This window comes from Pelodiscus sinensis, chromosome 4 (assembly GCF_049634645.1).
Source record: "Pelodiscus sinensis isolate JC-2024 chromosome 4, ASM4963464v1, whole genome shotgun sequence".
In the NCBI taxonomy this organism is placed as follows: Eukaryota; Metazoa; Chordata; order Testudines; family Trionychidae; genus Pelodiscus; species Pelodiscus sinensis.
Genome location: NC_134714.1, coordinates 31,166,943 through 31,182,059, shown reverse-complemented (window position 1 = coordinate 31,182,059; position 15,117 = coordinate 31,166,943). Strand labels below are relative to the sequence as shown.

Genomic DNA, 15,117 nt, shown 5'->3' with positions numbered 1-15,117 from the left:
CCATTTCAGTACTTCACCACCCTTATAGTGAAATCGTTTTTCCTAATATCCAACCTAGACCTCCCCCACTGTAACTTGAGACCATTGCTCCTTGTTCTGTCATCTGTCACTACTGAGAACAGCCTCTCCCCATCCTCTCTGGACCCTCCCTTCAGCAAGTCGAAGGCTGCTATCAAATCCCCCCCCCCCTCACTCTTCTCTTCTGAAGACTAAACAAACCCAAATCCCTCAGTCTCTCCTCATAGGTCATGTGCTCCAGTCCCCTAATCATTTTGGTCACCCTCCGCTGGACTCTCTCCAACGTGTCCACATCTTTTCTATGGTGCAGGGCCCAGAACTGGACATAATACTCCAGATGTGGCCTCACAAGAGCCGAATAAAGGGGAATAATCACTTCTCTAGATCTGCTGGTAACGCTCCTCTTAATGCAACCTATTATGCCATTCTCCTTCTTGGCTACAAGGGCACATTGTTGACTCATATCCAGCTTCTCATCCACTGTAAGCCCCAGGTCCTTTTCTGCAGAACTGCTACTCAGCCACTCAGTCCTCAGCCTGTAACAATGTTTGGGATTCTTCCTTCTCAAGTGCAGGACTCTGCACTTGTCCTTGTTGAACCTCATCAGATTTCTTTTGGCCCAATCCTCTAATCTGTCAAGGTCACTCTGGACCCTATCCCTGCCGTCCAGTGTATCTATCTCTCCCTCTAGCTTAGTGTCATCTGCATACTTGCTGAGGGTGCAATCCATCCCCTCATCCAGGTCATTAATAAAGATGTTGAACAAAACCGGTCCAAGAACAGATCCTTGGTGCATTTTGCTAGAAACAGACCACCAACCTGACATCGAGCCATTAATCACTACCCGTTGGGCCTGAAAGTCTAGCCAGCTTTCTATCCAACTTACAGTCCATTTATTCAATCCATACTTCCTTAACTTGCTGGCAAGAATATTGTGGGTGACTGTATCAAAAGCTTTGCTAAATTCATCAGGAATATGAATTTCTCTTTGTCCTGGGCTTAACTCTTTAATTCCTGCTCACCATTAAAATAGTACATTCAGACCAGCTTGAAACTTTGAAAGGTTGCAGCACTTCCTTTCTCTGTGCAGATAAGGCTCCATCGCACCATCCAGATCCCAAGACAGTGCATTTCCTTCTGAACTGGTTTTTAGCTCGCTAGTGTTCTGACCTGCTGGCCTGTAGCTCTTCTAGTTTCTCCTAGGGATGCAAGTGACTAGTCGACTATCTGATAAGCAAACGCTTATCAGATAGTCGAGTAGCCACTCGACAAGTTGCTCCTCCCCCCTTGCTGCCTCTATCAGAGAGAGGCAGCTGGGGAAGAGGGAGCAGGAGCCAGTGCTGGGAGGAACCGGCTTTAAGCAGGTTTCCCCCCAACACCGTCTCCAAAGGGGCTAGGGGAAGCAGAGGCACAGTGAGGAAACTCATGCCGGTTCCCACTGCGGGTGCTTCTGCTTTTGAAATGGACAAGAACGCTGTAGAAACCAGTGCTGAGGGGAGCCAGCTTAAAAGTCTCTAGGGTGCCACCTGCCATCCCTGCTGCCTCTTGGGGGAGGGATAGGGGATGCTGCTGTGCAGCAGTCCCTGTCTGCAGGGGTCCCACACCAGCCCCTGTTCATGGCAGACACTCCTGAGCAGTCCGAGCTCATGCTGATTTCTGCGCCTCTGCATTTTAAATATACAAAAGCGACGAGGAGTCCTGTGGCACCTTATAGACTAACTGAAGTGTAGGAGCATAAGCTTTCGTGGGCAAAGACCCACTTAAATATAGTTAGAGTGGCTGGGTTGTTACTACATTTAAAATGCAGAGCTGCAGCATGGGTGGCTCCAGAGCTGGCATGAGCCAGGGCTGCTCAGTCCCAGCTCAAGTAGTCTCCTGGAGCTACCCCTGCTGTGGTTCTGTAGAGCAGTACTTATTGATGAATCAATTAGGCAGATAATCACATTTTAACATCCTTAGTTGTTCCTGAATGTTGCTTCTTTGTCTGCCATTCCTCTGCTCAGGCTCACTGATGGCAAGGGAGGAAGGGGCAGATTCCCTGGGACCCAGTGATTTACAAGAGTCTGGGTCTCCTGGCCCCTACCACCACCACTACTGCAGCAGTGGTGGCATCTGGAGATCCTCTAGGTGCTTTAAATTGCCACTGGCAGCCCAGTCGAAGCACTTCAGGCAGCACTGAAGGACTGGTTAGGGGAAGCTAGCCCCAGCCCTGTCCCTTTGCCTAAGGCCCAGCTCTTTCCAGGTGCATGGAGCTGACCCCCCATCTTGCCCAGAAACCTGGAAAAGTCTGTCAGCTGCTCTGCCTCTGTGCATGCCTCCCTATTTGGTGTCCTCTCTCTCTACCTAACTCTGATAGTCCAGTCCTTACTTCTCCAAATCCTATATCTGATACATCAGAAATAGCTGCTGCCACCACTTCTCCCTGCTTCCTTTGTGAACTATAAAAAAATAGGCACGAAGGGATTAAATTGGACAAAACCTTATTTAAATGCAATTCTTTTGCATTGATCTCTAATTCTGACAGAAATCCAAAGGTAATCTAACTGCCTGGTAGGAAGGGATAAAGGTTAAGTAAGAGGAGCGGGATAAAATTGCTTTCATATACTGTCCAATGCTTACCAAATTACTGTTTATCAAACATGCACTGAAAAAGAACAAAATGTTACCAGTTTCATTCTGAAGTAGAAGATCCCAGAATAGGTACTGTTGAAGATCTGAATGCTGGGAGCAAGCCCTAATGAGGTATATAACAGTAGAAGCTTTTTTCTGTTCTCCAAAGTATCCTCCTGGTTTACATTATATAGATGACAGCTGATTTTCTTTGAGGAAGAAAAAATCCACAGACTTTTAGCACAGAAACACTTGTCTTTCCCCAACTTGCTGCAATTACCAAAAATAATCAAACACCCCACAGGCTTAATCAAACACCCCACAAGTTAGATGGTGGCTTAATTAATTGAAATTGATTGTGCATATCAAACTTTGGCTAAGTAGCTTTTGCAGCTGCAAAAGTAGAAAATGCATATTATGATATAAAAGTGCATCAGACCAAATATACGTTATGTTCAATATACCAATGAACCATTTTTAGTATCATGTTTGTGACTAAAATTTGCTTCTACATCTATCTAGTATGTATAGCCGTAGAAAGGGGATAGCTACTGGGGCAATTCCTGTCTATTGTTAAATATATCTATTAATAAAAGTATTTGAATGACATATGGGCACATGAACAATTTCCAAATTGTTTGGTCATAGAGATGTTAGGTTAAAGTAGTAATTCAAAGCAAATGTAGAGAAAATTATCGTTTTGAATTATGTCAAATCACCATACTCTCCAATGCCATAGGTCAACTCTCAAATCTAATTTGTTACCTTGAGGTCATTGTTCAAGCTAATGAAAATTACTTCATCTGAAAAACTCCTGTTATCTGAAAAAGTGGGTTGTGCCCACAAAAGCTCATGATACCATCTACATGCTTTGTTAGTCTTTAAGGTGCTACTAGACTATTTGTTGTTTAAGTTTTTCCTGTTACAGGCTAACTTGGCTACCCCTCTGAAGCTTCATTTTTAATTAAAGTCTTTATTATACATGACAAATTTACACATAGGTAACACTTTCAACTATGAAGAGGAATTAATTCATGATCCTGAATTAAAATAGTAAACCACAGTGATGTAGTTTTATCTATACACAGTGAACAATCACAAATATAAAGCTTAATTGGGAACTTACCAAATTTTGTGAACCAAGGTACAATTTAATGACTTTGGGCTTTGTGCCTGTATCATCTAATGGTTCAGTATAGCAAGAGAAACTTGAATTCTCCTTCACTGAAAGAGACAAAAAATATAGTCTAATGTTTGAAATATCCTTTGCAGAAATGTCTGCTAAAACTAAATATTAATTTTGGAAAGGAAAAGGATAATGTATTAATTTGTACTAAAGTATAAGGAAAATTAGCAAGCACGTTATTAAAAAAATAAGTACACTCATCTATCAGGGACCTGACCACAGAGTTATAGAGATGTAGAGCTGGAAAGTACCTCAATAGGTGATTTAGTCCATAAGTGTTTGCCCATCCTGTGTTTAAAAACAGAATTGGACACAATACTCCAGTTGAGGCCTTATCAGTGCTGAATAGAGTAGAAGAATTATTACTTTCATCTGCATACAAGAGAGTCCTGCTAGTAGTACAGTATTACATTGTTGACTCACAGGGTACATCTACACAGTAACATTATTTCAAGGAGTAATGGAAGTCGGATGAAGAATGCTCTGTTTCAAAATAAGTGCTGTGTAGATGCTCCCAATTCAAAAATAAGCTACACAATTGATATAGCTCAATTTGAGTAGCTTATTTTGAGTTAAGCACCCACATAGGGTCATTTAGATTGTGGTCCATCATAACACTGTAACCCCATTAACCCTGATAATTAAAAGTAGAGTGACCAGAAGCTCCATTTTAAAACTACAGCCCCATATGAAAGACTTCATGCCCTTTTAAAAGAAGAGGGCAAATTGTTCCATATTTTCGGTCTCTCCCCTTCCATCAGTATTGGTGGGTCCTACTGCTGGCCAGATCCATGCTTACCATTCACCCATCCACCAGTGGTGGTGCTATGGGGAGGGTTGTCCAGCGGCTGATGGTGAGGATGGGTGTGTAAGGCTAGTGATCAGGCAAAGCAGCATGATCCCCCACATGTTGCCTTGAGAAGATGCAGTACCAGGTACCAGAAGAGGTGGGTCCATCCTGGGGCCCTAGCCAGGCATGGAGGATGGAGAGCACTGGACAGAGAGGGTTGGGTCAGGTCAGTCACCCCCAACCCTATGAGGGTGTACAGGAGTACGTGTGCCACCATTCCCTTGGCAAACATTAAAGGTAAGAAGGCAAACAAAGACTCCAACTACATACTTCTGATTGACAGCCTTTGAACTCATTTGAGTAAGTGATCAATTTTATCAGGTGTCACGTATTCCGCATAGAGAAACATGGTAACCCCAATTAAAAGCAATTTAAGGCTCTAGTTTCTGACAAATTCCAGAGTGTCTTCTGATTTTCTGGTATGAATTAGAAAAAAATCTACAGCATTCGACTTTTACACATCTCCATCTTGATGAACATGGTAAATTAAAGCTTCATATTTTTGCCCATAACAGACCTTCATATTGTGTCTATTCTGTCACTCTGGGAACTCTGCTTGGTTTGGCTGTATGTGAAAGAGTGCAAGAGCACTGCTTTCGAATGAAATACCAGAAGTAACTGAACTGAACCAAAGTCTTAATGCTTTGAAAGGACTTTGGCAGATGCATCTTTCTGCAAAAACTTTTCTGTTATAATGAGCAAACAGGAAATAGTCTCAGAACCCAACCAACCACTATTTGGAATCTCTTACTAGCCAGTCTTGTGGGCATTGTCTGTCTTCTTCCAGCAGAATATAATTGTCTCAGGCTATTGTGGATCATTGGATATTTCATAACAATATTGGGTTGTGATCCATTGATGACTTTGTAACACAATGCCAAAGCCTAGAAATTGGCATTGAAAACAAATTGGGAGGGAGAAGGGAATGAAGAAATCTGCCATGTGATCTCAATGGTTTGTTTGACTGACAAAGACAGGCTAAAGCGACGAGGAGTCCTGTGGCACCTTATAGACTAACTGAAGTGTAGGAGCATAAGCTTTCGTGGGCAAAGACCCACTTCGTCAGATGCATGCATCTGACGAAGTGGGTCTTTGCCCACGAAAGCTTATGCTCCTACACTTCAGTTAGTCTATAAGGTGCCACAGGACTCCTCGTCGCTTTTGCAGATTCAGACTAACACGGCTACCCCTCTGATAAAAGACAGGCTACTTCATTCTGCAGAAGTGGGAGTGTCTGTATTACTTCTACCTTGAGCTCTGGGTGCACTGTTACAGTAATTAGACTGGCCATGGCAAATGTATGGATTTCTGTTGCCAAGTCTTCATTTTCAAGGAATGGACTTCTAGCAAGTTGAAAGTAGAAGAAAGCATCTCCCCTGTGTCAGTGTCTGGGCATTCAGTGTTAGTTACGAGTTCTGGTATTATAGAATTTTTATAAGGTGCTCAAATGCTGTAGTGGGGACCATGGGAAAGAGATCAAAAGGACAGAGCAAAGGAATGGTTTTGCCCAATATGTATAAAAATGTAACTCTACCTCACTGCATGATGCAATGTAGTGCTTTGTATGTCATCATGGGAACATGAGTCTCAAAAAAAAAAAAATTAAGAGTAGCATGCTGCTAGTTTCAATATGATCATTTTGAATTTCTGAATATGAGTCCATAACTACACACCATGTAAACCAGAACTACTCAACTTTGGAAGCTCCAGGGGCCACAGTGATATTCAGTGCATGCCATGGGCCGCAACTTAAGTGTGGTTGCATACATATGCAAATGGACTTCTTTCATACTGACAGGCAAGAATACAAAGATTAAGGCAAGACTACAAAACACACAGGCCCAATTTAAGTCAGAATTCTGCTGATATTAATAAAATGCAATATATAATCAATTTCCATCCATATGACAGTACTTTTAGGGTGTATCTACATTGCACTGTTATTCCGGAATAATGGCCGTTATTCCAGAAAAACAATACTAGCGTCCACACATCAACTGTGCTATTTCGAAAGAAAATCAAAATAAAAGAGGGCTTTTTCCAGCGTTGGTAAGCCTCGTTCCACAAGGAATAATGCCTCTTCTGAAAAAGCTCTTTTGGAAGAGGGTGTGTGCGGATGCTCCACTGCTGCTATGTTGAAATAGCTCCCCACAAGAGCCATTCTTAGTTATTCCTCCCCAGTGCCTCCTGGGGCTCTAAACAGAGATAGAACATCCACATTAAGGGAGCGTGCCTTGGCCTAATTTGGAGGCTTCCCTGGAATGTGGATGCTTTATTTTGAAATAAGCTGTTCTGGAAGATATTTTCCAGAATGGCTTTTTCTGAAATAAGCTTGCACTGTAGACATACCCTTAATGAGCAATGACAGTCCAGGAATTTAACTACTAAAATGCATATCAACAGAAGACCATTATATTGACTCGCCATTGTGGAGCATGTTCCCAGTGGATGCCATGTTCAAAGGATCCCACCGGTGGGCTGTGTGTTGAGCCCCGCATAAACCCATACCCCAGCACAGGCCACAAACAAACAGGCTGCAAGCAGCCCATGGGCCGCGTGTTGAGTAGCCCTGAGGTAAATTGACTACGAGCAAGTTAACATCTTTGAAAGTACTCTGATAGAACTAAATTACAACTTGCCTTGCACATTATAAGTGATTCCTGAAGACAGATTAGGCATCTTTAAAATGGCTCCAAATGCAATATATAAAACAAGTGAGTCCATCTGTTTAAAGAAAACAAAAAACATTTTATAATCTAGCAATGTATTATGAAAAGCGAAGTTACTCACCTCCGGTGCAGTAACTGTTGTTCTTCGAGGTGGTGTCCCCGCGGGTGCTCCACTATGGGGGGTGCTGGGCTTTCCGGGGCAAACCCAGCACCCCATAGTGGAGCACCCACAGGGACATCCCCGAATAAGAACAATAATTCTACTAGTTCTATATAAATAGGCCATTTTACAAAAAAATTCATGCTGAAGACTTGTAGGACTTTTGGCTTTTACTCCCTGATCCACCACTGGTTTCTTGACAAATCGCTTAGCTTCTGTAAGTTATACTTTTCCTTATAATGTGGATTATGCTGCCCATCCTGTAATGTTTCACAATGCAGTTCTTTCTTGTAGAGATATTGCTGTAGAACAGGCAGTGGTAATTGGTAGTTAGAGTCTATGTTTAACTTTTGCCACTGACTAGGTTAGGTCCCTCAATGGCTAATAGCCAGGATGGGTAGGAATAGTGTCCCTAGCCTCTTTCTCTGGAGGTGGGTGACAAAGGAAGGATCACATGAGGATTATCTGTTGTGTTCCCTCCCTCTAGGACATGGTATTGGCTACTGTCAGCAAGACAGGATACTGGGCTGGATGGACCATTGGTCTGGACCTAGTATGGCCGTTCTTATGACTAGCTGTGTGATCACTACATCTCTCTGTGCCTCAGTTTTCCTCACTGTAGAATGGGAAATCACGCGGGCATTGTGATAACTAATATTTATAACCACTTTGAGCCCCTGGAGTAGAAGATGTTCTCTAAATACAAAGCACTGAATGATCATGATTTCTTAACTCTTGATAGTTCCCTTTTTTGTCTTGATTTTTTTTTCTCTTTATGCTGTCACCAATTGGCTCACTTTATTGTTGGTTGTTGTGTTTTCTAGACACTGTATTTCCTCTGAGGACAGCTCTAACACAGCAAGCAAAACAGACCCCAATACCACGCTGGTCTCTTCACCATTCCTTCCCCATCTGCTTGGCTGTGCTCTTGTGCCTATCTTCCGCAGCAGCCAATCAGCAGATCCTTAACCCGGAACCAGCTTCAGAGTTCTGAAGGATGGCAGTTGGCCTGTCCAACTGTCCTTTCAGACTTCTGAGTGGCGGCTCAGGTGCTCCAACAAGCAGCAGGCACAGGGCTCAGAAATCCCTGCCAGTGAGAACTGTAATGCAGATCCCCGGGGCCCCTAGATTCACATACTTATCCACAGGGCTGTCTTAATTAATGTCTTTATTACTGAGTCTGAGAGAGTACAGGCTAACCTACATGTAAGGGGTCTGTTGGCCCCTTACTAAAACTCCTAGTTAGCTCCTACTATCAAAATGAAGGTATATGAGAAATCAGGATCCTGAGTGTGTCAGCCCCCAGGAACAATGGGAAGGGACCAGCATGCCACATCAGCCTGATTGCCAGGGCGGGCAGGCCAATGAGGGAGTGAGAGGTCTAGGGGAAGTCCCGTCCTCCGTGCTCCAACGTGAGCTGAGTTTTTGTTTAGGTCAGACTGAGTAGGGCTGAGCTAAGGAGACAACATGTGCCTGAGCTGAGTTGGGGAGGGGAGCTGAGTCCAGAGAGAGCCAAAGACACAGCGCAGAAGCACAGCCATGTTGGGAGCGAGGCTGCAGCCACAGAGCCAGACGGGTCAGAGAAGCAGCCCAGGAACTGGCAGTAGTACAGCAGAGAGTGGGGCTGGGGCTGGAGCATGCTGGAGCTGGGTGCAGTCAGCAGCAGGAGAGATCAGGGGGACCCTGGGTAGAGACCCAGTGCAGGGGGACTCCACCAGCCAAGAGACCTTGCAGGCCAGATTTCAAGAGGGATCTTAACCCCAACTGTAGAAGGCTACTGCTGGGGGAGGGAGAAGGGTCCTGCTACCCAAAGCAAGTGTCTGATCTGCAGCATTTCTGCAGCACAGCCAGGGCCTGAGGAGGAGGCCTGCGACCTACATGGAACAGACTGAGAACTGTCCTTACATTCCAGAGATACTGTGCATCCAGAGATACTGTGCCATGCAGGAGAGTGGAAGGGAAGCCCTTGAGGTCAGAGAGGTCTCTGAGAAAAGGAAGTGGGAGTGGAGACTCATATCCTTTCACTAGCCCATTTCACCGGGATAGTGTAGGAGCCAGGAAAGTTCTCCACAATAGTGGGACCATTTCCCCTGCTTACATACACATTGGTTCTTATCCTGTTACACACAATGCTCCTGCCCCAGGCCAGTACTTATTTCTTTCCTGTTATAATTAAAACAGACACAGCATGACAGAGACAGCTAAAAACTTGAGACAAAATTCACCACATATATCTCTCTTGACCCTATTCTCTCTGCCCATTCAAAGCCCCTTACTCTGATCCATGAGACTCATGAATTCAAGAAGTAAAATTTCTCACTGGGAAGAAGGGACACCTAGAATTAGTTTGGGACTGGAATCTCTAAAGAATTAAATCAATTTTGAAAAGCATCCCCTCCCCAGTACACAAAAGAAGGAGAGAGAAAGAGTACTAATGACTTTTTAGAAACTTGGTACGAGGTGTTGTATTTCCTGATTTGCTTATGAAAGTTACTGACTTCAGAGTGATTTCTTGTACCTCATGTCAAATGAGAACCTTTAAAAGTGAAATGTAAACACAGTCTCTAACATTTTTCCTCTAAACATGCCACCTTTCTGTAAAGATGCCCACAACATCACTGTGAGAACTCAAATAAATGAATCTGGTGGCTTTTCATCCCATCCTATGCCAGGAAGGCACAAGGAGAGCACAAACAGAAACAAGCTGTGGGTATAAAAAAGTGGCATCACAAAACAACAGTGAAGAACTAAACAGTAAGCAAGGCTATCACCAGCTACATAAATTGGCCAAGATTAGAGAAGTCTCACAAATGATTGCCTGTTACCTGTTGCTTAACAGATTCAGAGGAACTACTAGGAGTAGCTCTCTGGACAGTTACCTAGTAACTGTACGCATCCGCTTCGGGATGGTATTTCAGGTGCGGGATGTCCACCAGTGTCTAATCACCTGGAGATTGTCTATCTCAGAGACAGGTTGCAGTAAATAAAAACTCAACAATAACTAAATTTAGACCACAAGACTATATTTTACATATTAAATTTAACAAACATATACCTCGAATAAAATAGGGGGGCAGTCCCCTTTCTATACTACATGAACATTGGAGGGGCAGTCCCTCCAAGGTTCCTAAACCTACTTACAAAGTCTGGTGGTGCAAGGGCAACGGTGGTGATGCTAGCGACCTTTGGTCCCTTAGGGTCTCAGGCGAGGAACAGCTAGGCGTCCCTCGGCAGATGATCCGGTGCTTGGCGACCTCAAGCCTCTGGCTAATGGAAAGCCTCGGGCGAGGAATAACCAAGATGATCCCATGAAGCACAGGTTGAGTGCGACGGCGGTAGATTCACCTTCTGCGAATTGTCTGGCCTCAACCTCTCTTCTCGCACTTCGGAGCAACAGGATCAGGCGATTGTAGACTCTGTTTCTACCCTAACTACTCTAAATAAAACCTAACCTAAATCGCGACGCACCCGCCGAACAGACTCGAAGACGGCCGAATTACTCGTACCGACGCAGCCTGACGGACAGACACGACGACGATGTCTACCCTATACTAATCCTAATCTAACTAAACTACCCTATGGGGAATATTGGTGAAACTACAGGCCTTCCGCCCAGTTTCATCAGTCTAGAATTAAATTAATACATTCATTCGTCAGTATCTAGGACTAAGACTGAAAGCATATACAAGCATACAAGAACAGACCTATGCTAACCTAGACCCAACGCTAGAAAGACCCGATGCAACAACAACTGCTGCGTGGCAGAGACTTAAATAGCATAGGCTAATGAATATTCATAAGTTCTCAAGGTTTGAACTGATTGGCTCTCCAATGATGCTCTATTTGCATATGTTTAAATTGATTGGCTGATAGATGAGAACACAAATAGCTCATACATATTTATAAATATTCAAATCCTAACAGGTATGCATATTATTATATTAAACTCTAACAGACATACCTGTTGGACGTGACATAACCTGGGTTCTTAATGGGTGCCAAGAGAATTTTACCATTTCAAAATGGAGTCGGAGAAGCCATTTTGAAATAAGACTATATTATACCTATATCATGTGTTTTAATATATATTAACAATGAATTTACACACTAGTCCTTAGATATTCACAAGTCCACTGTACAGGATATTACATTTTCAGACTCTTTGGGTTGGTTACAGTTACATTTAAAGCATGTGGTTGCTACATAACTGTCTGTTACATTTATAACACATGGACATTGATGTTACATAGTAATTCTGCATTACATTTCCCCTCCTTGATGGACAACTGAGGTGGAAACAGAAGATGTTCATCAACTTACATGGCAGAATTAAATGCAAATATTTCATCTCTTATACGCGGACGTGGGCAACACACATAACAAGATAACAGTAATGTAAGCAAGGTTAGGACAGCTATGTAGATATACAACAGGCCCAATGGGTTAGTTAGTACTGATTTTACATTGATGGTTGACAGATCTCCAAAAATGTCACCAAATAATTTGGTCCACCAAGTAGGTGTAACATGAATTCGTTTATCAATGTGGATGATATCGTCAGCTGCATGTTGAACTACTATATGAACCCATTCACTGATGTTTTTAATGCTTTTTATAATGCTTGTCAAATCTGGATGGACCATCATTGCTTTTATGGAGTCAATGTTGGGACCCAATGACACCGGTGTTATAATGTCAATTATGGCATAACGTACGGTAATGTCCTCGTACTCAGCGTTGATTAACTTAACATTTATATCACACCCACGTATCTCAAAAACTTTACAGAGACACAAGTTAGTAAAATTGGGCATGACTACTGTGTAAAATTTATTCACAGTAAACACAGGACACAAACTCCGTATGCATATGCAATGTTGATCTATTTGGACCACTACAGAATGGTTATTACCCAGAGGTGTCAGGTGCAATTCATAATTGCATTCTCCTTCGGCCTCATTTAGACATAAATGGCCTTGATTCCACAGACTGGTTGTGCACACATATCCTAAATGATTTTGTGCTATGCATGCTTGCATGTTTACTACATCTTCTTGATTTTGATAGGCCCAGGCTCTGTTAGTAATAAGCATCATCACTGAGCCATTAATAAACATGCCTAGTGTAACAATTGGATATACGATGTCTTTTTGTGCACTTAAGACTGTCAGTATTACTATATGCAAAACATTGCGTCTGGGATCATATTCGGAATGCAAAACATTCCACACGTCCTGATTTTCCCTCTCAAAAGGTGTGGATAATTTACTAATTAGGGCCGCTATTTCTATAGGAAGGGTGCCTGCCAGTGCATCGTGGATAATGTCGTGCGATAATTCTAAAAGCATATTTTGCACCTGTACACAGGCTAAGGCCAATGTAGTTTCGTTAACCAAAACCTGCATTCCCTTTAACATCCGGAGATGATCTTCTTCCTGATAATGTGCCCATGTTGGTAATAAATCGGTCAATTTTACTTGGACTTTATCCAAGCCCAATAATGACTCTTCGAGGGGATGGACTAGATCTTCAGTCCCTGAAGTTAATTTTGCTAAATTCTTAGCTAGGCAAGCATTATCGATGACTGATGCAATGCCTAAGCCAGGACTAACTCCACCCAGAACTTTTGCCACTATGTCTCGCCTCTTTCTATTAGGTTGTTTAGAGGGGATGATTGACCATAACCATTTCTCCCAGCCTTGTAATAATGGTTCTATGAAAGGCTCACACTGTTTGTTGATATCAACAGTGGTGGTCACAAGTGGTATGTGCACCCACTTTACTTGATATTTTGGCTCGATCAACACTTGCCGTGCCATATTCGTTTTCACAACATATGGTCCAATCTCAAGTTTCTCAGGTTGTTCGGCTACTAGGATTTTTACCGGAAATTTTGCTCCAAAAACTCCTAGCACTGTCCAGGTACCGGACTTGGTAATATTGTCTACGAACAATCCTGTACATACATAACGAGCTGGTTGCGGTTCTAACTTGCAACTCGGAGAAGCCACAAATGTGCTTACTCTATTCGGATTCTGATTTTCAGTGCAGCTTAAGGGTATAGATTGTATAACCCCTATAGGAGATACAACCTTAACTGGAATAGTCTCCGTAACATGGTGGTCATGATAAAACTTAAATCACCCACATCACTTGTCCTGGTTTTATTATTGGATAGTATAAAACATCCAAATAAACACAGATTGAGCCCGTCCATCGAGGGACTAATAATTGGCAATTGGTCAAACATCGCCTATTATGCTCAACTGATGGAGTATGCGCCATATACTCATTAACACATAGATGGGGATTAACAAATATCCACATGCACTTTTTGGACACGCTGGAATATATTTCCATCTTCAGCCAACCATTTATACTAAGGCCGTTCTTTTTACTATCATCTCTATCTATGACAAAATACAATAGGATGTTTCCCTCCAGCTCATCTCGAATAACGAGATGGCAAAAATTCTGGTGTTGTTTAACTAGAATCGTAATCAGTTGGCTGCGGAAAATAGGTAATTTGATCTCCCAACGTTTGCTAATGGATAATTGAGGCATATAGGTCTTAGAAGAGATCACCTCTTGATTATAAATTGGATCTCGTGACTCAGCCTGTGTCCAAACGAACATACGTGGAACCATCCATTCATAAACCTCTTTGGGCAAGGGTCTTATATCCCACTCATTCAAAGGACGATCGCCCACGCGACAGTGCCATAATTCGTCCTGAATAAAGGTTAGGCCTTTAAAGTATGCCCTGATAGTCGAGCCGTCCTTTTGTTTGAACACATGTCTGCCCAAATCTGCCCATTCTAATCCTGGTCACCCTTGTGAGTCTCAAGTGTCCGTACAGGGACAGGACTAGAAACACTATTCCTTACTCCCACTACAGTAAGTACACATATTATATAAAAGATGATGTTTTTGTTGATCAATCCTAGACAAAGACAAAAATAAGAACAAAGTCATTAATGTTCATTCTTCACCATCTCTTAATTTCCTTCTTTTCCAGATGTTATTATTTCAATGTTCTTCCTACCCCTCCTATCTATCTATTTGTTCTACTAAGTTCTTATTTAGTTTCCTTTCCATTCTTTAAGTTGACTCAAATGGAACCACTTTGCGATCTTTCGGTTCTTTTTAGTTGGTATTTCAATTTGATACACCATCGGGCCATCTTTATTAATAATATAACAAGGCCCCATCCTTCTTGGAGATAAGGGGTGACTCTTCTCATTGAAGTGTCGGTAGAGAACTTTATCACCGACACTCCACTCGTGGAATTTCAGCTCTTCCGCCAATCTCTTATCCATCTCTTGAATATTACTCTTTAAGGTTACAGCCACTGATTGTTGGATTTGACTTAACGTTTCCAATAACTGTTTTAGGTATTCCTAAAACATGACCTATGAAGCCAGGCTTCATGAACTGGGCTTGTTTAGTTTGGAAAAAAGAAGATTAAGGGGGGACATGATAGCGGTTTTCAAATATCTAAAAGGGTGTCACAAGTAGGAAGGAGAAAATTTGTTCCTCTTGGTTTCTGAGGACAGGACAAGGAGTAATGGGCTTAAAGTGCAGCAGGGGAGGTTTAGATTGGACATTAGGAAAAAATTCCTAA

General features: G+C 42.6%; 1 protein-coding gene across 3 annotated transcripts in view; it reads right to left on the bottom strand.

The window, feature by feature from the left end:
• CATSPERB (catsper channel auxiliary subunit beta) overlaps window positions 1-14,503 on the bottom strand; it is a 131,062-nt gene extending 116,559 nt beyond the window's left edge. The window contains exons 1-4 of one of the 3 annotated variants that reach the window (XM_075926708.1): window positions 10,635-14,503; window positions 7,304-7,388; window positions 3,755-3,852; window positions 2,685-2,837 (exon numbers count right to left, since the gene is read on the bottom strand). In XM_075926708.1, the coding sequence (XP_075782823.1) occupies window positions 2,685-2,837; window positions 3,755-3,852; window positions 7,304-7,388 (336 nt within the window). In that variant the 5' untranslated portion in view covers window positions 10,635-14,503. Of the gene's footprint in view, window positions 1-2,684; window positions 2,838-3,754; window positions 3,853-7,303; window positions 7,389-8,226; window positions 8,431-10,634 lie in introns of those variants that run through there. The other 2 variants (XM_075926707.1, XM_075926706.1) reach the window with 2 other exon arrangements.
• Between the last annotated feature and the right edge of the window lie 614 nt (window positions 14,504-15,117).